The 25588-nt window shown below is 44.5% G+C and overlaps 1 protein-coding gene across 1 annotated transcript in view; it reads left to right on the top strand.

Moving 5' to 3' along the window:
* GRIN2B (glutamate ionotropic receptor NMDA type subunit 2B) overlaps positions 1 to 25588 on the top strand; it is a gene marked incomplete at both ends in the record, with an annotated part of 170140 nt that overhangs the window by 119231 nt on the left and 25321 nt on the right. Inside the window, 4 exons of the mRNA XM_080625178.1 lie at positions 19777 to 19985; positions 20305 to 20476; positions 21220 to 21373; positions 22899 to 23024. Coding sequence (XP_080481304.1) covers positions 19777 to 19985; positions 20305 to 20476; positions 21220 to 21373; positions 22899 to 23024 — 661 coding nt within the window. The remainder of the gene's footprint in view (positions 1 to 19776; positions 19986 to 20304; positions 20477 to 21219; positions 21374 to 22898; positions 23025 to 25588) is intronic.

The raw sequence follows: 25588 nt of genomic DNA, 5'->3' as shown, positions 1-25588 counted from the left end.
GCTCCTTGGGTTGAGATGTGGCAGCTGTTCCTCAGTGCAAAGCCATTCTAACTGGCAGTTTAGGGAATAGGTGAAAATGCAGGAGTAATTAGAGAGACAAAGACTGTAATGAATAGCACTCCGGTTGCAATACAGCTATCATTCTCTGTCTTGCAAAAAAAAACCCAGTCCTGGTTAGTTTGATTCATGAACTGTGCAGAACAAGCTTATGGTGATTTGATTGTTTGTATTACTGTAGTCTCTGAAAAGGCCTGTCATTAACCATTGCCTGTCTTGCTGGGAGCTGCACAGAAAGACCAAGATGATAGCCATAGCCACTAAACACTTACTGTGTAAGTATCAGCTGAGAAAACATGGTCAGATAGTTAGATGAGAGAGTCAATGCATGGGGAATGAAGGCAAGTTAAGAACAGTAGTTAATATCCAGGATTTTCTTACTGTGCATACTTTAGGGAAAGTCTGTAAAGAGGTGGCATATTTTACCCACTGATTGCAGTGAACATTTTTGCATTGATCTGCTAGAGAAATACAAGAGGAAAATGGGTGAACATTTGTGAGTTTTGTGGACTATAAGCATGACAGCAGCCTAATTGTTGCAAATTATCTTCAGCTATCTGGGTAAAAGAAAGACTTAGGGTAAGGTATGGAGAAAAGCAATGACATAACTTCACTGGTATTCATTGCACCTCCCTCAAGAAGGCAGCCAAAATTGAAGCAAGCTATGTGGGTCTTGGGAAAACTGCTGAAGAAAGTGGAGCAGGTCACCACGATTCATATCTTGCTACTGACTGAGGGATAAAGGCATCAAGTGGCTTGGAAAAGAGGCACTTGATGCAGCTGAAAAGGGAGGCAAAGGAAGACTGAAAATAAAGGGGAGAAAATCATATCAGGCAAATGTTCTCTGAAACAGCCTTATGAATGGATCTGCAGAGTGTGGGGGACTGAGAGGCATTTGTAACAGCCAAAATGAGATGTTAGAGTAAGGGAGAGAGCAATACCATGATAGTCTGTGAAGGTCAACAGTCCTAACCCCATACCTCAGATCTTGCTGCGTTGCCCTTATAAAAAGTCAATCTGTCCAGCAGCAGGGTTTGCTTTCCTACACCCAGCAATTGGAGCACAGAGCTCTCCTTCACTCAGTCTTGCTGCACTGCTTGCTGTATGTCATCGGACTTCTGGTTTTTGGAGATATTTTGTGCAGCTCTCATATGAGACCTGACTTTTTCTTAACCTGTAAGATCATGGGCACCTATGACAACAGCTTTACAATATCACAGTTACAGAAGTGCAATAACCTTCTGCAGTAAGCAGAAAAATTGTTCTTAGATTCAGGTATTTTTTGTGCATAGTGGAGCACGGGAGCCTGTCAAAAAATTCCTGTTTGTTCTCTATGTTAGTGTCTGCTCTGATTGGAAAGTCTGCATTTTTTAGGAGAGAGAGTTCTGTAAAGTGAGAGCCCCGGAAACATACACATATTTACCGCAGTGCCAACAGGCAGTGGTAATCACAGACAGGGAGAAGGTGATGGGTGGAAAGGGCTTGGTGCCACAGAGAAAGCAAACTGCAAGAAGCCTGACAATGCAGCAGGCATTTTGGGGAATCATCAGCTGTGACTGCTGTGTGGGGTGAAAAATCCCAAGGGATCCCAACTGCGCAAATGCTGTTATGCTTTGACATCTGGATGACTATTTGTGGAGGTGTTTTCATTTTCCACTCTGCTTAGAAAGAAGCGAGAATGGATGGATGGATGGAATGGGCTGGTCTCTCGTGTTCAGTGGTACACACCATGTTGACAGGGCACCTCCATCTATTTCTCTACTGGATACTGCTGGCTCTTCTCCCTCTTCACATTTCTGAGAGACAGGGTGCTTCTCCCTGTAATGCAAGAAGGCTGCCTAGGGAGGAAATACATTTCTTTATGCTTATTGCACAGGGTTCAGGTAAGAAAGCATCCCCTCTCTCATTCCTGTTCAGCACACTTGTTTGCATATATGCAAAGGCTGTTTTTTTTTGATGTCTGTATGTAGATGTTATTTTCTCACTATCAGTAAGGAGCATTTTCCTCAAAGTTTCTCTCTTCCCCAAAGGACACTGATGTAGAGCAGGTTAAAATGGTGATAAAAACACTCTGCAGAGGCATAAAAAAAGCTGTAGCAATTGCTGAAATGGAAGGAAGAAGGGGCCTTGGCTGGTTTCATTCACTTTGAACCCAAAATTCTCATTGATGGCTTGCTTCCTACCACAACTCAAATAGCAGCCAGCATCTTTGTACATAGAGGAGAAAATAAAACTAGTGAAAATGAAAGGGGGGACTTCTTTGACCTTTTAGCTTTCTGAGGAAGTGAATAATCTAGGACATACTTCTGTAATAAAGATCTCCAAATCTCTGTGAAGCGTCATTGCATGCCAGTGCACAAAAAATGTCCTACTCTGAACATACAAGTGGTTCTTCAAATCTGCCGATGCCTGCCGTGGGCTCTGTATGTATGGCAGAGTGCGCTTCCACAGCTCTGCAAGAAACTGACTCTTGACTGGATATTCTGAGGGCTGTTTAGCTTTTCTGGATATGTTGGAAGACAAACATATAGCGTGTGGTTTTCCTGGGGCATGACATATCTTATATGGCTATTACCCCTCAAACTACCATCTTACATGGGTGACATAAGTGGCCGATTTTATACCCTATTCTCTATAATACCCACGTTCAAATCAGTGTTTCTCAAGTAGTCTAGAAAAGATCCAAAGTTTATTCTTTGATATCTCATACAGACTTGAGAAATCCGTAGTTCTGTGGGTGTAGACACAGAACTGTCAGTATGGCAACAGCCTCTTCCAAGGACGTAGCAGGGATGAGGGTAGAGGAGTGGCTGCAGAGTTTTGGAGGGTGATCAGCTGACCCTCCTGCTACCCGGCTTGGGGGGGCAAAGGAGCAACCAAGTCCGAAGCTGAGGCTTGGCCTGTCTGCAACAGATCCAAGCAGTCCCCAGAAAGGAGACTCCAACCTGCACCTAAGTGTTCTAGGCCTCTTTCAGGAGTGTGACACCAAACTGGGAGAACAATGGAGCAGCTAAAATGGAAAAGACTCAGCATTAGAAGTATATTTGTTTAGCTCTGTCTTTGGTGTGTCTCTTTTAAAGGCTGGTTACCTCCTCTAGCCTCCCAGCAAGGCACATTCTTGGCTTTGGGGTTTGTGCAGCTGTACTAACACAGATCTGTATTATATCAGCTCTGGTCTCAGGGTGAAAACCAACCTACTGTACTGCCTGGGTCAGGGAAGAGAAGGGGATGGTTGTGTTTCCAGTTCAAACTCTGGTCATTTGTCTTCTTCCAACCCTCCAAGCCATGCCTCTGTTCTTTCCCCTCTGTGCCCTGAGTACTGCAGCCAAGTCCCTCGTGTGCTTTTCTGCATCTCTGTGCTTTAGTGGCTTTAAATATTATTTTATGTAGAACTTACCCCTTGGGGAATATCTAATGAATGCAAAGGAGGGATACTGTGAGAGAAGGATTACCAAGCAGCCCCTAGAGGGCTCGGTATTGTCTATTGCTGAGAGGCAGAAACTGCAGAAAAAGCCTTGTCCTGGAACAAGATGAATGTATAAAAGAACACATGCACACATGTGCACACAAACACACACACATATAAACACAAACAAAAAATTGGCAACTGAACACAAAGAGAAAGAATGCATTTGCACCAGCCAGATGATTGTAGAGCAAGCTCTACTCAGTCAACGAATTTGCTTTCTTTTGACCGATAAGACACCAGCATTTTTACAGACCTGCCATCCAGAAAATGCTGCAGAAAGATGTAAGAATGCTGGAGTGGTCTGAGATGCTGCATGTAAGAACAGGCTACCATGAGTTGAAGGACAGGTTGTGTGTCATTGGGAAGATGAGTTTCCTGAGGTTTACAAACACACTTGAATTTGCCCACTGATTTAAGTGTTAAGAATCTGCTTGTAGATAGAATGTAGGAAAATCTGGAACCTTTTTGCTGTTATGATTGATATTGCTTGAACTTTAATCATATGCAAGAGGCAGCTCAGCTTGTTGAATTCATTAATTGCTAAGGCGTAACATATTCACTTAATTGGATTCTCTGCTAGATAGAGACATATTTATATGTATTTGTATATGTGCTTAGTGTATATATTTAGCTCCACAAAGACTGATATTAATGGAACGTTAAGGGTCCCTGGTGAAATAATCAGTAGACTGGAAGGGCTAAATGTTCAGTCATAAGCATGATTGTTTCTGTCACAAGAAGGATAAGGTCTGGCTTACTGGATATTCTTGGCACAGCAGAAGGGCAGGCAGGGCTAAAGTTGGCACTGAGGTAAACTTGCACTTGTTCGTGCCTTGGGCTGCTTCTGGGGCTGCTTTACACATGGCAGGCCACCTCCCCACAGTGCCTGTTTGTCCTTATGGACTGTATGTCCTTAATGGACTCCTGATCAGCCAGTCCTTCTCCAAGACTGTTTCTTCTGCCCAGGTCTCAGAGGTTGTCTCCATTTCTTTGTGCAAGACAGCACTGCGTTGGTGAGTCACAGCTCTCTGTGGCAACTGCGTAGCATCTTTGGAGGCATCCTACCTTCTGAGGCTGCAGACTCCCTCCCACCCATATGTGACCTGTGAGTGTGGAGACTTACTGCATGGGGTCCTGAGGTGGCAGAAAGGCTGATTCAGAGCCAAGAGGAGGAGCTAAGGCCTGGAGCCTCATCTGACTGAGTTTTATGTTAACCATGGGAAGTGAGATGGGACTGCTTCCTGGAGGCTGGAAGGGGCAGGGCTGAGTGCCACTGTGCCCAGCTCAAGCATCGCTTTGCTCCCTCTTCCAGAGAAACTATCTTCAGAGAGCCAGGAAAAGCAGCTGCCTGGTCACTTGTGCCGCTTCAGCTTCCAGAGCAGCTGGAGAGGACTCAAAAATGTGCTCTCAAGCTTTAGTTAGTCTCCTGATCACAAACTACTCCTTAGCGAGTACCATATAAAATCCCGCTGTTCCTTTCACAGCTGTCGATCTACATTCTTGACCTGCTGTACCGCTTCTTTGTCATTAATCAGCATGATTTCCATTGCTGACTGCCGGCACGCATGGCTGCTCTGCAGGAACCATTACCCTTCTACATCAAAGGTCCTTCCTCTGATATGAGGCATGAGGTGTAACCCTTGTAGGTGCAGCCCTGCACAATTTCTTCTGGGATGGGTGATCTCAGGCATCTCCTTAATATACTTTTGTCATTGTTCCCTGCTGTTAGGTCCCTGTTCATCCCTCTCGCAACATGGGATATATTATTAAGAGCCTTTTATAGAAGGAAAATTGAGCTTCGGAAAGCTTCAGTGGCTTGCTTGAGGTCACAGAGTAAGCACAGGACAAATTTACAGCCAGCACTTGTGTCTCTTCACTCCTGGTCATTTGGGGAGACAGCATCTGTGCTCTGCACAGCTGCTGCAGCTGCTTAGGGCAAGCGTGCTCTGTGAAACCCAGCTACACATTGCCTGTACTGGCTTAGGCTTGCAATGGTAAATCCACACCACGCAGAGCAGCACCACAGGGATGCAGCAGCACGGTGTGGTGCAAAGCCTGGCAAGCTGCCTTGGCTCTCAGCCCTGCTGGGCTAACACAGCTAGATGACATCTGGACTGCAACTGGCTTGGTGTCTCCATGCCACCTACCCCCACCCTCATGCTTCTACTCTAAGGTTACACAGACTAGACAGGCATGGTCTTGTCCATACCTAGCCCTCTCTCTTAGCCTCTTATAAGCATATTGCTGCAATGTGAGAAATCTGCCTGCAGCATAATCTGCCTGATTAGTGCCTTCCTTTCCTCTCCCCTTCTGGGCACCATGACCATGAGGCACCTGCCAGCTTCACCCTCTTCCACCTCTCTCCAATGCTCACTTCCAATTTGGCTTCTGCTTTCTTTGCCTTGTTCAACCCCTTGGCAAGGTCAGTGCTGCCTCTTTCATCATAAAATAGGATTGCATAATCTCTGTGTTGGTTGATTGGTTTGCTGTCCATTGCCCTTTTCTTATTCCTCTGTCCTCTGCCAGTGCATGGTGATTTATGGATAGCTCTTTCTCCGTCATCACTGATACTTTCTTGGCCCATTTATTAGTTTTGTAATAACTCGTGCACAATTGTATAAGCAATTACAAACAGAAAAAAAAGAACAGTGATTTCATTTTTAGCTTCTGAAGTCAAGCTAGGAAATGGCAGTCTTGTTTCCCAGGGCACCTTAATACTGTTCCTTCAAGTTTCTTTACAGTACTGGATTGAGGCAGGGACCCTGTGGAGAGAATTGTATGTACTCATTAATTAAAACTTGAATCAGAATGTCCACACATAAGTGGGATGGAATAAAAGCTGAAAAGGAAACAGTAAACCTGCCATTTCCTAATATTTCAACCTAAATAAAGTTCCTTTTGTGTAGTTTGGTTTATGGGCTTTTTCGTGTCTGTGTGTGTTTCATTTTACTTTTAAGGTGAAAATGCAAGATCTTTTCTGCAGAAATATACTGTTCATTCTCATGCATGCTGAACCTTCAGCGCTGAGTCTGACTGTTCAACCCAGTGACTAACCTGTACTTGTCCCACAGGCAGTAATGACAGATCAGACTGGTTTACCTTTCTTCTGCATCCCACATAGTGGACTGCAAGTGACCTTTTTACAGTGGGGTGTGTTTGAAAGATAGAGAAGAACTTGGGCAGGTTGTCCACTTTTGTGGGCAGCCTGATCAGGCTTTTGGCTTTCCTTTGCTCTGCCAAAGCTGAGGTGTTCCTTGTACTGAGTGTGGGGATGTCCCCACTGATTTACTGGGTTGATGGGCTTAGCTCTTGAAACATTTATGATCAGATGCTGTTTGGGCTCTCTGCCATGATTTCTGCAAGAAAGTGATAGAAAAGAAATTACGATTATTTAACAGGTTATAATGCAGTTAAAAATGAATGAAATTTGATGGGCCAAAGTAAAAATCATGTCCTTAGCCTCAGGGTTTTTACCCTGCTGACTTTTAAATGTCTGTTGCAAGACCTGGAGATGTTGGCTTTTCGCAAGGAACCAGCTTGAAGACTGCTGGAATGGAAAATGTCAGAGAACTAAATTAGTCTTACTACTTACTCCCCTTATAATAGAGGTAACTACACAGTACGCACATATTTAAATACTGTGTATGAAGTCATCCAGCTAATTCCAGACTTCAAGAAGTCATTCCACATGTGGACTTACATGTGTCACGAAAGAGCTTTTGCAACCTGCTCAGCCTTTGCTTCATCTTATGTCTCCAAGACTGCCTCTGTCATGCCTATTCTTCTACTTTCAGGTTGCAGAGAGAGAGTGGCACAAGATCTGCTTTGTGTTGACATGATTAGGAACAAAATAACAGACAAACCTCTTCATCAGGGACTGTAGTGGTAGCACAAGGGGTAATGGGTTCAAACTTAAACAGGGAAAGTTTAGATTGGATATAAAGAACAAGTTCTTTACTGTGAGGGTGGTGAGGCACTGGAACAGGTTGCCCAAGGAAGTTGTGAACGCTCCATCTCTGGCATGTTCAAGGCCAGGCTGAACGGAGCCTTGGGTGACATGGTTTAGTGCAAGGTGTCCCTGCCCATGGCAAGGGGGTTGAAACTTGATGATCTTAAGGTCCTTTCCAACCCTAACCATTCTATAATTCTATGATTCTATTGAAAATAGGTGTACCTGAGGTCCCTTGAGCTGAGAGGAGAGGATTTTATATACTTAAGGCCATGCTCCCTAGAAAGCAGTGCTTGGCTTAACCCTTCTTTGCCAGCTGGGGCTGGCAAATAAATAGCTTCCTTTCTCCTTCCCAAATTGTTGATTTCAAGGTTACCCCTCTCTCTGTCCAGATTCAGGTCTGATTATACTCCTTTTGCATAGAGATGACTTGCAGCCCAGATGGCCTCAGCTGGGCCCTTGGCAGTTCTACCTGGACTATAAGCCCAATCATCTTAGGATAACTGCTGCTGGGGGTACCTCTGAGTGTGTGTCTACACCTGTGTATGGGATGGGAAAGGAGCAAAATCTTTGGCAGAACCATTCCCTGCTGCTCACCGAGTGCTCGCTGGCTCCAGCCAGCATGGCACATGTGCAGTTAACCAGCTGTCCTGCCAGTGGGCTCCATCCAAGGGTCAGATCTTCTCTGTAGGTTATGAGTAGGGCTGGAGAGTCCTGTCCAATGCTCTGCCCAAACACAGCAGAGTGCCATGACTCTCAAGCAAAACCCAGCACTCAGCTGTAGCAGTGGGTCAGGTGGGGGTCCTGCAGCTTGTGGGCTCTCACTCTGGAGCCCTCATCCACCAGAGAGGCTGATGCATGAGCTCTTAAGGCAGAAGTCTCCAGTGGGGGAGTACAGCCCACACCAGCTGGGACTCCCGGGCCAGCCTGGCAGCCTCTCCCATAGGAGGGGTTGGTCTGCAGCAGCACAGACAGAAGTATCCTGGCAATGCTCGCTGACACCACTGTGGTTTGGACCAGCACTTCATTTCAGAACAGAGGTGAGGTTATCATCTGGGCACTGCTGGGATGAGGACAAAGCACCCAGCCCAGCTCTAAGTCAGTGGGAGCTGAGATGGGGTGGAAATCAAACCATGAATTACTCCCCCATCGCTATAGGTTTCTCCACGGCTTGAGCCAGTCTCATTCCTGCAGCTGGTCCTGACATGTGGCAGCAGAGCAACAAATTGAAGATATGATGGACGCAGTGGTGAGGAGACAGGTCTGTGCAGTGGGGGCCATGTCAATGGTTGCATACCAGTGATGGGGGGTGAGGACCATAGGTGGGCAGGAGTTGGGGTACTGATGAGCTGGGGCATGAGGGACCATCGTCCCTTTCTGCTCACACAGGGGAGGCGGGAGCTGCCTCTGCTTCACCTCCATCTCTTGTCCTCTCTGTTTAGTTGGGAACATCTGAATGAATGAAAGAAAGAAGGAAGGAGGGAGAAACTGAGTCAGGGTATGAATTTATCTCCATGCCTTCTCCATAGAGACAGGCAAAGAAGACTTTGGATCTGAAAAGGTGCAAAGATGCTAGAAAGCAGCCCCCTTAACAACACATGGGGTAGAGGGAAAACAGCAAGGGTGTCCTCGGTTGCCTCTATCCCACAGCTTTGCTTCCCATCTGGCCCCTTTGCAAAGCTAGAGAAGAGATCTGGCAGAGAACCAGGGTGCAGAGCAGAGCTGGGGATTCTGCTAGTTTGGAAATTCAGTGACAGCTCAGAGCAGTGGCTCAGTTGTCTGCTCCTTGGGACAGCTTCTGTGCAGTGTATGTGGCCCCCCAACATATGCGATGTTGAGGGGGCATGCAGACATACACTCTGAAGGTGTAGAGGTAGTGAGGCTGGCTGTGGCTATGCCAATGTGGAAACAGGGCTAGGATCCAGACGAAGGGTGTGTGGCTGGTGGGGACAGCATTTGCAATTGCCTGCCCAGAGCTCTTAGTGGGGGGAGAGAAGGGAAACAGGGACATGCAGCTCTGTAACTGCCTTCCATGAAATATTGCTCCCTACATGTGCAGTAATTCCTCCTCCAGAGGCACGTTCCTCCCCTTTTCACCAGCAAGAGAAGAACGGAGCACCCTGTGTCTCTCTGAGTAGGAGCGTGCATGGGGCCTTGCCTCTCTCGGCAGGTGTGCATCTCTGCATGGGGGCAATGTGGGGCTGCTGTGCAGAGGGCAGCAGCTTTGGCTAGTGTATTGAGGATGGGGAGGCGTTTCACCCACTGCGACACCCCCCGGTGAAAGTTAAAGGATCTCTCTGGTATTCTCAGAGATGCTTTTCAATGCGGCACCTTCGGTCTTGCTTGCACAGCTCAGAAATCAGTAAGGTTTAGGCAGGCCACCCCCTCTCTCTTCATGTCGCCTCCTCTCCTAACCCTGCTGGGACCTGCTTCAACGTTTGGTTTTTCTCAGCACAAGGAAACATTTTTGGCCTTCCTCTGGCTGTGCATTTTTAAACATTCCTTCAGCTTCAGGTCCCAAGAGGTGCTGGGAAAGGTATTTGCTCTGTGTAAAGAGCAGGTGTCAGTGCACAGGGGAACACACATAGAGGTTTTGTACACTGTTGCACAGGACTCACTTATCAGGTAAAGATCTAAACCGTCTCCCAAGCTGCGGTGTGACTTGTCAAAGTGCATCTCTCCCTCTGTGTATCATGTTTTAAGGGGAAAAAAAGTCTGAGTGAAAGAAATGAAAGCTCAGCAAAATGCAAACCCAAGCCCAGCACTCAACAGAGAAAGCCAAAGGGAAAAATCATTAGATAGGGCATTACATGCATGGACACGTACTAGATGCAGATACACACCTGCACAATGCGGATGCACTCCTAAAGACTGCAAAATGCTTTCATGAAGCGTTTAGATACCTATTATGCACATAAAAATAAGTTTTTCTTTAAACCTTTGTGACTCCCAAACCCCTATGACAGAAGACATGCAATCTTGCAATCTTACCAGTATCCTTGCCCCATTTTCCTCTGCTCCACGATTCTGCAGAGGACAGCAGTAAAGATGATCAGTGAGCAAAGATGAGCAATGATGGGGCAGTATAAGCTTCCTAGCTTGAGGTTTTATTTCCCAGACCAGAATCAGACTAGACCAATGTTGCTAGAGTTTGGGACATTGTATTAAGCTCCCCTCTCTTCACATAGAGTCATTTCAGAAGGGCATAATGGCTCTAAGGATGTAAAACTATTGAAGTAAGAGCCTGAGTCAGGTGCTGTCACTGCCTGTTAGCTGGAGGTGGCTTGTGTTGGATGGTACAGTCAGGCTGCAGTGTTTGTTAAGATACAGATTTTTTTCTTATTCTTCCAAAATCCTAACACCTGATTTGCATCCCCTCGAAGCTATAGCTTTGCTGAGTTACATCCTCCAGACTACTCAGATCACAGCCCACACTACCATGGAAAGCTTCCTCTAACCTCTCCCCTCATGTCTCCTAATTATGCCTGTGCTGATTGCAGTCTGCACGTGCATAAATCAAGGTTACGTGTACACCAGGTAGCACTGAGGACCTTGGGCAAATATGTCCCCCTGGAAACCATGCTGCTCCTGCATAAGCCAGACTTGCCTGGATGGACCACTACCTGGGTTACCAAGTTACCACTACGACCAAGAACACCATCTGCCAGAGGAAGCTCTCAGGTGATCCTGGCTGGTTTTATGCCTGTAGTGAACTCTTGGTACCTTCTGGTTTGGAGAAATGATTTACCAAGGCAAACACTTTGGCATTCTCACAGCTCTGACCTTTCTGTGACACCAGTGGAGCTCCATAGGCTTTGCAGAAGTCAGAAGCACTCAAAGTATATCTCATTAACCTTCTCAGGCTAATCATGGCAGGGGACAGGACCTCAGCAACTGCAAAAAGCATTTAAATGCACTAGGAAAGAAATGTTTCAGCAAAGCTGGCAAGAGCTGTGTAAATGCCAGACCTCAGTGAGCTGGGGGACTGTGTTTCTGCAAAGAGCTTTTATTCCCAGAATGAGTTGTAAACAAGAGCAAGTTCTTTGCCCTGTCTGTATTCTAAGCCAAGCCTTTCTCTGGCATATGCTAGGTGCTGTATAAATATAGAGGGAAGAAAATTCTACCATCTCCTGCAGCCTACATGTTTAATTGAAAGGCTATTAGAAGCAATTCCTGCTTCTGCAGGTGCAGTGAAGAAAGCAGCCTTCCCCAGGTGGTTATGGAAGGTGAACTTGAGGTTCAGGAAGGAGTGTTGTTTCTCTGTTAATTAATTTTGCATGTGGAGCATTCACGACCATTTCTTGTCTGCTTTGGCTGATGTGGCTAATTAATCACCTCGAGTGTCTGTAAACAGGAGATTTTCGCTCTCTATGGCATCTTTTCTACATCTATTGTAGATCAGCCTATGTGAGGATACAGACCTGTAACATCACAGAAATGATACATTTGGTAATGGCTGTGATGTTAGAACTCTTTAAGTGTGAGAGTCATGACTTAACCAGCTTGGGTGAAGGCTAAGAGGAATGTTCTATTCTCAAGGCACTGGAGAAGGTTTTGCTGCTGAATGAGGGAATTATGAGCCTAGGAGGTGGAGGTATCAATAGCAAGAGTAGTATCTGAAGGGGGCCTACAAGGATGCTGGGGATGGACTATTCATCAGGGACTGTAGTGACAGGACAAGGGGTAACGGGTTAAAACTTAAGCAGAGGAAGTTTAGTTTGGATTTAAGAAGGAAGTTCTTTACTGTAAGGGTGGTGAGGCACTGGAATGGGTTGCCCAAGGAAGTTGTGAATGCTCCATCCTTGGTGGCGGTGTTCAACGCCAGGTTGGATGAGGCCTTGGGTGACATGGTTTAGTGTGGGGTGTTCCTACCCATGGCAGGGGGTTTGGAACTAGATGATTTTAAGGTCCTTTCCAACTCTAACTATTCTATGTTTCTATGATTCTATGTGATCATGAGGGTTAGCTGGGGAACAGAGATATAGTGATATATATGAGTTTTGACATCTGCAGGCTGAAAAGTCAGGGAGGAAAGGTTTTCCACAGAGGAATTCCTCCTCTTGCTTCTGCTTATTTAAGACAGTGGACTGGAAAGGCTCATTTGGTCCCATCCTTACTACTCAAGGAAGCAACATCATATAGCTCTATATGAACCAGTTGTGTTTCTTCTCAACCCCATTTTAGTTGTTTTCACAGCTCCTTTTGGGCTGCTCTTCCAGAACTTCCCTCCTCTGATGCTTAAAATCCACTGTATTTTCAAGGCGAATTTCCTCACAACCTGTTGTTCTTGTACCAACATTGGTCTTATGCTTTAAACCCCCTTTTCTCCCTCTGTTGTGTATCTGTCTCCCCTTTATTTATACAGAGCAGTCATATTCCCTCTTGGCTTTCATTTATCTAGTTTAAACAAGCTGTTTAATCTTCTCCTTTAAAGCAGGCTCTCTGTTCCCCTAATCACTCAACCCAAGGTTATTTCTGATAACTAGCTTTTCTGTAAGATTCCTCGCTGCTTTGCCCAAACCAAGTGTAACATAGCATGACCTGATGCCTGTTGAATAATTTTGGGGTGAAGAAATGTGTCAGCTATCAGATCTAGAAAAAAAGACACGAAGGTGCTGATGTTAATATTTGCATTTGTTCTCCACCTTATCTCTAGAAAACTAAAGTCTCCCATAATTACTTAGTTCCTGATATAATTTCTCTTTAATAACACTAATGACATCTCTATCCAGACTGAAAACCAAGCCTGTGGAGAAACAATAGATCTCTGTGGTTCAGTCCTGGTGAAATATCTTGCACCAGCCTTTCAAAAACTATCTCAGTCCCAAATGATTTCACTTTATTTCTTCACAATCTACTGCAGCATTAAGGTTACAACAGCATCCCCCAGGTTTACCTTTATTTTTATATACCCTGAGCAGTGCATGCTTCCATTGGCAGTGTCCCAGTTATAAATGACTATTTCTACAGTGTTTTTATTATTCCTACAGTAGCTCTTTTCAGGTCCTGCCCAGCTGTTCTGGTTTTCCTATGTCCTCATTCAGGATCTGTATGCGGGATCCTCATTCAGGATCCGTCCTGACGAGACTTATTTCTCCCTGAACTCTCCCTGCTTCCCAGAGGGGTTAGGTATGCTTTTCCATCAGCTGTATTGAAGGCCAGTGGCATCCTGGGGTGTATTAGAAGGGGGGTGGTCAGTAGGTCGAGAGAGGTCCTCCTTCCCCTCTACTCTGCCCTGGTGAGACCGCATCTGGAATATTGTGTCCAGTTCTGGGCCCCTCAGTTCAAGAAGGACAGGGACCTGCTGGAGAGAGTCCAGCGCAGGGCAACTAAGATGATCAAGGGAGTGGAGCATCTCCCTTATGAGGAAAGGCTGAGGGAGCTAGGTCTCTATAGTTTGGAGAAGAGGAGACTGAGGGGTGACCTTATTAGTGTATATAAATATATAAAGGGGGAGTGTCACGAGGATGGAGCCAGGCTCTTCTCAGTGGCAAACAATGATAGGACAAGGGGTAATGGGTACAAACTGGAACACAAGAGGTTCCACTTCAACTTGAGAAGAAACTTCTTCTCAGTGAGGGTGACGGAACATTGGAACAGGCTGCCTAAGGGGGTTGTGGAGTCTCCTTCTCTGGAGACATTCAAAACCCACCTGGACACATTCCTGTGTAACCTCATCTAGGTGTTCCTGCTCTGGCAGGGGGGTTGGACTAGATGATCTTTTGAGGTCCCTTCCAATCTCTAACATACTGTGATACTGTGATACCCATAACACTATTTTCTGCCCACTGCCCAGCATCCTACCTTTACCTTTTCTATATTTGATCTTCCCTTTTTCATGTATTGAAATCAGGTGTAAAAGTTACATAAGCTTTTTCCAGACAACTATCTGACAGCAAAGATAAAAGAGGGGAAATTTTTACATTTACACCATTCACAGATACGTGCTGTGTATGTTCCCTCACCTAGCTCTAGACATACGTGTCTCTTTATTTCCATACTATTTGTGAACCTCAAGCCTTCTCTGTGTTTATCTACCCAGTGCAGCCCAGAGGTGAAAACATGGTGTTATCTCCATTTGCTACAGTGTGGAGTGGATAAGGGTGCAGATTAGACTCCACTGGTCCTTGGAGTAGGAGATTTCTGCTTTCTAATCCATCTCCTGTGTTATTGCCTTAGTGCTTCCCCACTGAAAAGAACAAGCCCCTCAGCTTCTGGGGAAAAAAAACAATGACCAAACACATAATAAGGGAGAAAACATTGACTTTCTGGGGAAATTAAGAAAGCAGAGTGAGTTTGGGATAGTCTTTCTTTTAGTCTGTAAATGAAACCAAATCCTTTTTCTTCCTTTTGTATTTCTTCTATACCAGGAGTGGCAGGAGCTGACAGAAGAGTTTTAATGAAAAGAAAGTGGTACAAGACACAGTGCGAATGGGAGTCTGAATGAAATAAAAACTGTCAGAAGACTTTGCCCAGATGTACTCCTCTTGCAGCCTCTTGAAAAACAAGCATCTGAAGGTTCAGGGTTTCCCATGGACCTTCACCCTAAATATGAATGCAGTGCCTCTGAGCATCTGTCCTGGGTTCAGCAGCAGCAGTCAGTTTTTCTCCTTCTTAGTTGGGGTATGGCTGGCCTCAGATCCTTGCCAAAGAAATGTGTCAGACCATTTTTGGTTTTATCCAGAATTGTGTTCTGTTGCCTACTCCTTGAAAGTCAAATTTCTAGAAGGTGTTGGTTTTCCATCTATTGACATTATTTAGAGGTTTTTCCAGATGCTCTTGTGTTTTGAAGTCCCGCCTTAGCATACTAAGAGAAGTTCAGAGATTGACTTTTGCCAGTCTTTAGCAAGAACAAACAATTTTGGAAGTTCACACAAGTAGCCTGTGCTTGATTGTACTACCCATCTGCGTAAGGATTTTGTAAATGGTGACACTGGTGCTGGATGTTTCTACAAGCAGTTGCTTTTCCCAGTGTAGTGTGCAAGTTATCCACTGAATGAGACTACCAACTCCGCTGTGTTATAAATATCTTGCTGACCTGATAACACTGAAAAGAGCACATGTAGAAGAATAAGGAAATATGCACTCCTGGTATAAATTGCAGCAAGGAGATTTAGGTTATACATCAGGAAAAGAACCACCTTTTTAATGGAAAGGATAGTTAAGTACTGGAATAGACTGCCCACAGAGACTGTGGGCTCTCTGTCAGTGTAAGGACAGGTTAGACAAACATATGCCACAAATGGCTGTTACAAAACTTAGCTTCCCTTGGGAGGAGAAAAAAGCTTCTGTTAAGAGTTAGTTTCGGGGAACTAATGCAATACACCTTTCATTAAAGATGCGCATAACATACTGCAGAACGCTTTTGTTCTGGCTGCATTATACCACGGTTAAGGCAATTTGCCAGGCTGCTGGAAGCCTTTTGGAAGGCTCTTACTTCATTTGTCCTTGCATAGGCAATCTTGCCCTTTGTCTGCATGGGATAGCTTACATACTTAGGTAAACCAAAGGTATATATGATTGACTTTTTGCGCTACAATAGCTCTCACTTTTGTACTTTGCAAATGCATTGGACTTCTGGTTCCAATAGTTTCCTGTCCAAAGTAGGATCTCATATTTAAGGTAAAAGTTGGCTGCTTCTCTCCCTCAACACCTCCAAATTTATCCCCAGATGAAAGTGACTTACCTTTCTTGATAAGATCAGACGTGTTACAGACAGAACAAGGGGAAGTTAAGGTGAAATTCTGGCTCTTAGGAGCCGTGCCCTGACATATAGTAACATTCATATGGATTGGAGAATGATTAGAGAGGAGGTTTTAGAGATCCCTAGTATCCTTACTTCTGCTGATTCTGCAGCCCTTCAAGGCTCCTAGTGGGAGTTTGAATGACTAGACTCTGATCGAAGAAAGCCCAGTGGGTCTTGAAACTGCAGGGTGACCAATATGTAAGATGCCTGGGCTGGTTTATTTTTCCACTTTTTTGCTGAGGCAAGCACTCAGCAAAACCTAAGTAACAGCAGTTCACAAGCTGTTAATACGAAACACCCTGAGACTTCAGAAGTGCCTTGCTCTGATCTGCACAGCTTGGCAGGTTATATTCTTTAAGAGAAGGCATCATTACCTGGACAAGTCTGTGACATTTAACTCTGTTGCAGCTAACCTCTGTCTCCCTAGTGAATTGCTCCTTCCCTCTGATGGAAGATTATCTAGCATATGATGCACATTTGTATATTCTTTCTCTTGCATTGCCTCCATCCTCTGCACAGGCGGTGTTTTTTTACTATCCATACTGTCCTTGCCCACATGTTGTTTAAGCCTGGTCCTCTTACTACATGCATACACATTTGACCCTTGCACTTATGATCATATAAAGAAGTCTGCCCTGTCTTAATTAAGAAAGCTTTTCTGACTTTGCTTATACGTATGTGTATGTGTCTGCAGGTATATGGCATGCCTGAGTGTTAAGGTTAGCAATGAAATGTAATATTTGCATGCATTCTTGAGACACTCCACAGTTAATTTGAAAATTTAGGTCAGAACATTCCCTTACATCTTGTTTCCTTCTCTTTAGACAATTTAGAATGATTTTATTGGGATAATAAGGAAAGGATGTGTACTACTGTATTTGCAGGTTAGATGCTTCAGCATGCTGGAGGCTGTGGCAAGACTGTCACTCTTACCCTAATTTCATAATGTTGTCCGTGTAGTACAACACTGTGAAACGTGCCTGGCACACAGCCTTATGAACTCCCCTTTCTGTCCCAGAGAACTTCTCGGCAATTATGCATTGGGTTTGACTATCTGATCTAATTTATCACTTAGGGGTTTATATCATGCCTGTTACTGTGATATCTAAGTGCTGCTGAGATTCTGCAAGATGTCTCTTTCATCAACCACTTATTTCTATGATAAGTTAATGTTACTTAAGCTGGGCTGTTCCGTGCAGCATTTTAATCACTGGTCCCTACTGAGCCCCGGTCTGTGCAGTTGTTCTACTTGTCTGTTGGTTTCACCAAACTGGTTTTGGGGATTTGAGCTCAGTTACTTGAGGATTAAAGTTGCACTGCAGAAATCTCTGACTCAGATGATGATGGATTGAGCTGCTTGGTCAACAAGTGAGAAGCCTAGGTCTGAGCAGACCCTGAAGGAGCTCTTTATTCCCTCAGAATGTACTCTCCACATCTGGGCTTAGATATTAGTTTGAGTATAAACCATCTGCTGCCCTGGACAACACTACCTGTCGTTCGAGGACACTTTTCAGGGCCACTGGTTTCCAAGTCCACCTTTCACCTGCTGCTCGAAATGTAGTTAAAAATTAAAACAGCCCCTCCCTGCCCACTCAAGTAACAAAACAAAACAGAACAGAAGGAGAGAAATAAAGGAAGAAGAAAACTAGCTGTTCAGCCTGCTTTCTGGTCCAAGAAGCATGACTCTCTAGGTGGAGGGAACATCAGGGGCAAGATCTCCTTGACATGCTTGTCACCTTGGGAAGCTAAGACCAGCTGCCCAGCCACTTCACCCCATTCTTACCAAACCCACTGCCTTGCTACCCCTAAGACCAGCTGCCCAGCCACTTCACCCCGTTCTTACCAAACCCACTGCCTTGCTATCCCTGGGGTGCTGTGTTCACACTGCAGGGATGGATGTGGAGGCTGCTGTCTCTGGGTGATGTTTTCTGCCTTTCTTCTCCCTTCACAAGCCTCCGGAGTGGATTTTTCTTTCATGGCCAGATGAAGCGTTTGTTTGTTTTGAAGGCGACAAGTGTTTTATGTGAAATCTAGCTGCTCTCAAATGCCAAACCCCAGCTGGGCTTTGAGTTTCACAGAATAACTGCTGACACCTAATGAGCCTCTAATAAGTGCTTCCCCCTCCCATCCTGTCACTTAAATAAATAAATGACTGAAATTTGGGGGTGGTGGGAGGAGTGTTAGATTGCAGCGGAATGAAGATTTTCTGTTTACCCACCAAGCAGGTACCCTTCTCAGGGCAGTCGTGCAAGCCTTCCGCACACCCACACTGCCTTTGCCATCAAGTCAACATGTCTCAGCCCTGGCCTAAAGGGCTTTCTTTGAGGATGGAGCAGGAGAATTTCTTCTAAAGACCAGTTAGTTTCTTGCCCTCTCAGCTTCAGCTGCCAGCTATGGTGCTAATTAGTGTCAACTGTGTTGGGGGAATTCAGAACAAAGGCAAGACTTTGATAGTTGAAAGCTTAGTTGATGTTCCAGGGTTCGTCTGGGTTTTTTTTCCTGGAATTTTTGCAAGGAATTGTCTAACATGTGCAGTGAATGTGTTACACGTATTGTCTCTTGAGGGACTGGAGTGGCTTCAAAAAACTTATTTGTGGCAGTAAGTATAAGGCAACGGAGTTCCACTCCCCTTTTCTGACTTCTGAAGGTATGATTTCTGTTTGCTCAAGAAATGGAACATGAAAAGATCTAAAATTGCAATGTATTCTTATAGACAAATAGCAACATTAAAAAAAAATACTATTTGATTTTATTTTTTATGTGTCAGAAACACAGAGCAATTCCTTGTTTCCAGCTTAGGTATGTAACCAAGTCATTGTGAAAGGACAAGAACAGGTATTTCAATAAGGCCTTGGCAGGGAATAGCAAAAACTTCTGTTAGCAAGCACCTCTATGTTTTTCTGTGAAAACACTCCAGCAAATGGAGAACATCTCCTTCTGTTGCCTGTCTCTTGGAAGAGCTCATTCCTGACTAGGAATGGGCAAAATTATTATTTCTGGACAAAATCAAGTTTGACTAAAATGAATCTGTTTAATGAATTTCACTGAAAACAAAGGAAGACAAAATTTTGAAAAAAAAAACAGGTTCCTTTTTGACTATTTGGAGTTAAATATTTTAATTTTTCTGTTTCAACATTATATTTGTTTCAGCTTTTGTATATATTTCTTCTTTTTTTTAGCAGGAAAAGGCCCATTTTTGTTGTGGCTAGTAGGCTGAAGTCATTTCAGGAGTCAACAAGCTCTGTTCCTGTTGTTTGGCTGAGAAAGTTGAGAGACATCATATCTGTTTGACCACTGTGATGGTATCTTCCTGGTCATCCACTCACTATCCCAGAGGGAGACCATCATAGAGATGAGACAACTCAGACATCTTTCCTTTTCTCCACTTCCCCCTGCTTGAACCCACTTACTCAGAGCCTTCTCTCCAGGAATGTCCTTGTCTTACATAAGCCATGGGCTTGGGTACTCCAGAGTGGTCCTTCTGCCCAGGTCTATGGGAGATGCAGAGGGATAGGGCAGCTGAAAGTCTGTCTTCTGTGGTTTGTGTCTCCACAGGTGGGGAAATGGAAGGAAAAAAAGTTGCAGATGAAGTATTACGTGTGGCCCCGCTTTGAGCTGTATCCTGACTCTGAGGAACGTGAGGACGATCACCTGAGTATTGTGACCTTGGAAGAGGCACCGTTTGTCATTGTGGAGAACGTGGACCCCCTAAGTGGCACCTGCATGAGGAACACAGTCCCTTGCCAAAAACGCATAGTGACTGAGTAGGCACCCTTGGATTTTTCTCCTCCTACTGGGCTCTCCCAACTCAGCAGAATGTAGGGAGTCTGTTGGGCCAATACCATCATACTCTGACAATCTTCTTTAGAAAAGTCACCAACATTTGCTCAGCCTGGCCTGTGTCCATTCATGACTGGTCCCTTTGGGCAAAGCATCATAGTGTGTCCCTTTATCCTCCAGCACAGATAGCACACATGAAATTCTACACATTGTACTGTGGGAGGGGGAGTGCATAAAGACAACAGAAGGGAATTAAGGGAATTTTCCCCAGTCCTTTAACCTATTCTTGTTGTGACTGTTCAGGAACAAAACCGATGAGGAGCCAGATTACATGAAGAAATGTTGCAAGGGGTTCTGCATTGACATCCTCAAGAAAATCTCGAAGTCTGTCAAGTTCACCTATGACCTCTACTTGGTGACTAATGGCAAGCATGGGAAAAAGATCAATGGAACATGGAACGGAATGATTGGAGAGGTCAGCAGCAAAGGGAGGGCATGATGGGTTTCATTCCTGGGCTGGGTGACATGGGTCAGGTCTAGCCTCTCATCATTACTGGGTCCCTTTCTGAGTAGGGGCAGAGGTGACTCTATAGAAATGATTGGCCTGGATTCTTTCTGGGCATCGGGTAAATTAATCTGCTCTGACTACCTTTCCTGTTTGATGATTAATTATTATTCTCTATGGTGTCACAAATTTGGCCTTCACAGTCAAAGAAGGAGCTTAATATCCATGCATCAGAGAGGCTGCAGCCTAGATTATGCTTAGATCGTATATAAGGTGCATAAAGAATGAAATAATACTTTGCAGTGTTAGAAGGAGGAGAAAGCAAGGACAGAAAAATGAGATAAGGTGTCTTCTCAGTGGATGATGTGTTTATCCTAAGACCTCTGTGGATTTTTTTTTTTATACACATACCAGCTTTGAGGGGGAAATTGATGTCTATACATTTCATGAAGGAAGAAGGTGTCCTGATAAAAGATAAGAAAGAGATGATAGAAACAATATAGGGAATGGGATCACATGGAGTGTCCTGGGTCCAACTGAAACAGATATTTTCTGCACCAGCTACTAGGAAGTAGAAAAATAACTGTTACAGCTGAACACAGGACAAAGATTAAAGGACTGGATGGAAAGGCAGCAACATGAGTAGGAGCTTGACTGTGGTACTTGCGGGGTGCCTCAGGTCTATGTGTGATTTCTTCCTTTCCTTCCTCTAGGTCGTCACCAAACGGGCCTATATGGCTGTGGGATCCCTCACCATTAATGAGGAGCGTTCAGAAGTGGTGGATTTCTCTGTGCCCTTCATTGAGACGGGAATCAGCGTCATGGTGTCACGTAGCAATGGAACTGTCTCACCTTCTGCCTTCTTAGGTATCATTTTAATCTAAAATTAAAACTTCACCCAGTGTTCATCAAAAATTAGGTGAAGGTTGCTTGTGATTCTTAGCCTGAAAGTTTCTTTTGGGAGTACCTGTGGGACAGGTGTATAAAAATAAACTCTGATGTTTTAGTTCTAAATCCCAAGCAAGCAAAATCCAGGCAAATGCAAACAGGCATTGCCTAGGAGTTCCAAGGCATTTCTCAGCAATTGTATGCCTATTCCCAGCAAACAATGGGCTCACTCAGAGTGGTCACCTACTCTGTAGCATGTGGTTTCCCAGTGACTCAACTAATAGCATGTCCAAGGAGTGTAAGGCAGAAGAAAATTGATTCAAACCTTATAGCTGGTATACCATTGTACTTACTGATAACAATTAGCAATAAATTGTTGCACTTTGAGACACATTATTTGTAAAAATATTTGACTTCCTTGACAGAACAACTTGACTCTCTATTAGAGATCTAATAGAGCTTTTCAAGAACAGTTGAGCTATCAGTTCTGTGCTGACACTCTCTTCCAATAAAGTGGTTTTTAATGTCCTTCAGTGATGGAAGGTGATCAGAGAATGGAGAAACTACACTGCATTTCCCCAGTACAGCAATCTCTTCTTAGTATCTATTATTTGGCTTTATAGAATGCTTTATGATGCAGCAAACAGAAGTGTATGAATTCTATAATGAATTTCTCCTCTCTGCCACCATCCTGAGAACATTGACAAACAGAAACAACTTTATATGGGTAAAGAATTTTTTCCAAACTTCTTTAATAGGAATTTCATGACTACTCACTCTTCAGGAGGTTTTTGCCTTTACACAGGTTCACCAATATTGTTGGGAGATGTAAAAGCAATGGTAAAGTTAACTCCAACATTTTAAGTTGCAAATTTAACTGAGGCTGAAGTATCGGCTATAGTCTGGAACAGAGTTCTATGTTTCTTCGATCTGGTTCAGTCCCATCTTTATGTGTTCAGGCTTGGAGAAGGAGAAAACCTGGCAGAGATCAATGCTAATGTTTCTGGAATAAGCCAGCATTCCCACTGCTAAGGGAATGGAATAGCTGAAAAAAGCTACTATCATTATGGCTGAACTTCAGAAATTTGGAGATGCTCTTTGGCTCAATAACGTCTTGAAAGTTGGATGCTTGTCTGAAACTCTGCCAGTTCTGCTTGATTTTCCCCACTCTCTCCAGATGGTGCTGGAGCACTTCCTGGGAACAATCTTTTATCAATGCATTTTATTTTATCAATTCATGCCACAATGGCTGCATGTAGCTCCAGATGGAGCCATGTGTCACAAATGTAACGGCAAGAAGGAATGCAGTCATTACAGAGACAGAAACTACACTTCTCGCAGTTCAAGTAGTTTTTCAGTATGGAGTTGAATCTTTGTTTTACTTTTATTTTTCCCCTGGCCAGTTTGCCTCACACTCTCACTGAGGTGCTCTGGAGAGTAAAGGATGTGAGGGATGCGTGAGGTAGCGTATCAGGTCTTTCACTATGGTTTTCTTTTCCTGCAGAGCCTTTCAGTGCTGATGTATGGGTGATGATGTTTGTGATGCTGCTTATCATCTCTGCGGTGGCTGTCTTCGTCTTTGAGTACTTCAGCCCTGTGGGCTATAATCGGTGCCTTGCTGATGGCAGAGGTAAGGGGAGTCCTTCCTTGCCATGGTCCTCTCTTGCTTCCAATCCTGGCTCCTTTGTTGGGGTGTTTACTTTGCCTTGAACATGATACAGACCCAGCCCAATCTGAGCTCTATGTTCAAACTATAGAGGGCAGGGATGGAGGTGGAAAAAAGGCTCTGTAGCGAGCAGATGTGTATAATGGATAATTTGCTTGGCTCAGGAGATGGAGCTGTGTCGCTTTTTCTCTCTAAAGCATAACCAGCTCCAGCTTGTTTCTCGCTGAGGGAAAATGGGTCCTGGTAGTCACTGCTGGCAATGGCTATGGTGCTTTGCTTTCTAAGGCAATAAGAAGGCTCAGTGCTGTCAACCCATCCTTCAGTGCTACGTCTTCCCAGAGAGCAAGCTGTTGGCCTCCCAGCATAGTGCTATGTCCTCCAGACTCCACATCTGTGACCTGGGCCTGTCCCTCCCCCACTTCACCCTCTGACTTGCTAAGGCCAACTGAGAAAGTGGGAAACACATTTTCCTGGGAGTAGGTAATGTATTATTTTGCTAAGGGCAGCAGGAAAGATGGAAATGACTGACCCATCTCTGTGGTTCTGGGCTTCAGAAGACAGCCTGATGAGTTAGGGTGGGCAGACAGACTAAGAGACAGCCTTTTTTGCCTTGTTGGCATGAAGACAATTAGAAAGTTGAGCCTTCTGTTATCTCTGTATCTTTACCCCCTGATGAATCAGCCCTTCAAACCTTTCAGGGCTTATTGGTCCATTCAGAAGAGTGGGAGAGAGACTGTTACTGGAAAATGCTCCTGAGTCTAGTGCCTTGAGTGATTTTGTGCCATCATATCAGAGGAGAGTGGGGGAAAAAAAAGTGTTAATGAGAATGCATGCAGAACCACATATATGAGGAAGTGGAAAACTTCTCTCTTAACATGGAGCTGTGGAGGGCCTTTATGGCAACTGATTGTAACCACATGGATCCGTGGACACAAGTAAATGCTGTGTAAACCTGTGAGTCTCTTGGGAAATATTAATACAGATGTGGAACTGGAAGCAGTTCTTAGTACAGGTGTGCAGCTGTGCAGGTATTAAGTTAGCAGAACTGCAGCTGCAATTATCAATATTTCTGAGTAATTATGAACAGTAGTGCATAATCAGGCAGTTATTATCCCTGAGAGGTGTAACACGAAGATGGAGAAACCTGCTGCACACACTGGAATGCTTGTTTGGTAATGAATACTCCAGCTAATGTTACTTGGGCTGCAACTATGTCTATGACAATATACCCCTGCTTTCCATACCTATATTTTCTCTTTACAAACACCAAGATTTTATCTCCAGGGTCAGGTGGGCATACCCTGATCTAGCCGCTAAATGGTGTTGGTTTGTTGTTGGAGCACTCAGTGTTGGAGAGGTCAGAAGGATTCTAGGTCACTGGCTTGGATCGGAGGCTCCCATTGCTGTCTTGGTTTATAGCCAGCAAAGTAACTGTAAAAGCACATAGGGTGATGAGTGGAGAGAGGAAGACTTTAAGAGGGAACTTCTCAAGATTTCCTTATAACTTACAGTTCCCACTAATGATCTGCAGGCCTTGGATCTGTATGTCTTAGGGCACATTAGATAAAGAGGGTTTTAAAGCTACCTGTCCAGCATGTAAAAAACCAAGGATTGCCAGGCTATGTTTCTTATAGCAACTTTGTCTCCCTGGCATTTAGAGGTTCCAGCTTTGCCAGGTGATGATTCTGTTTTGAACTTGGTGTGCAGTTACCAGAGTGAAAAATGAGCACCTTGCACATTGTAGTTGTATTTAGAGTAAAACAGTTAGTGCTTTCAGGTGATTTATGCTATTTGCTGCTCAAGGGTTTGGAGAGGAGTGTCAAAACTTTCTTCCCTTTTGTTCCTCTACTGGAGCCAACCTTAACCACAGCAGTAGCACTAAGCACCAGTCAGCTTACCCAAGAGAGGAGATAAAACATGGGATGCTAACCCAGAAGGTTGCAGAGCCAGGTTGGCATCATTGGAAAAGTGACAGAACTGTGCCAGAGGGCTCTTGTCCTAAGAGGGTCTTCTCAGGGTCTGAAGCAGGAACCTTGGAGGAATTGCATCAGCGGTGTTGCTGACAGATCTTCATGTGCTCAAGTTGAGCAAATTTTGACTTGGGTTCCCACTAATGGAACCAGAATATTGCAAGGATATGAGACTGCTGGGAGACAGGCAGGATTTCACCTGTTTTCAAACCTAGTGCTTCCTGAGCACATGGCTTTTGTGGTATGAATGAGCTTCCATGCTGAAAAATGAATAAGGCAAAACTAGCAGCTTTTAAAACACTGGATCTGCTCCTGGACTGCCTGGGCAGAGCTGCTGGTTTTCCTGATTTAGACCAGAGTTTTGTCACCGTTACATACCTTGGACACACAACCTGTGGAGAGGGAGCTGTGCTTTTTCTCTGGCTTGTGTGTCTTCAACAGACTAGGTAATGAAACCATCTTGCAGGGGTATTTGTAGAGCCCTATTATTTCAGATGGTTCTCTGCCTTGCTCTTGTACAAATACAGTGAAGGTCATGTTTTGCACAGGTGTATGCTG

This window comes from Psittacula echo (genome assembly GCF_963264785.1).
Source record: "Psittacula echo genome assembly, chromosome: 1".
NCBI classification, from domain to species: domain Eukaryota; kingdom Metazoa; phylum Chordata; class Aves; order Psittaciformes; family Psittacidae; genus Psittacula; species Psittacula echo.
This window is presented reverse-complemented; position numbering and strand designations above follow the sequence as displayed.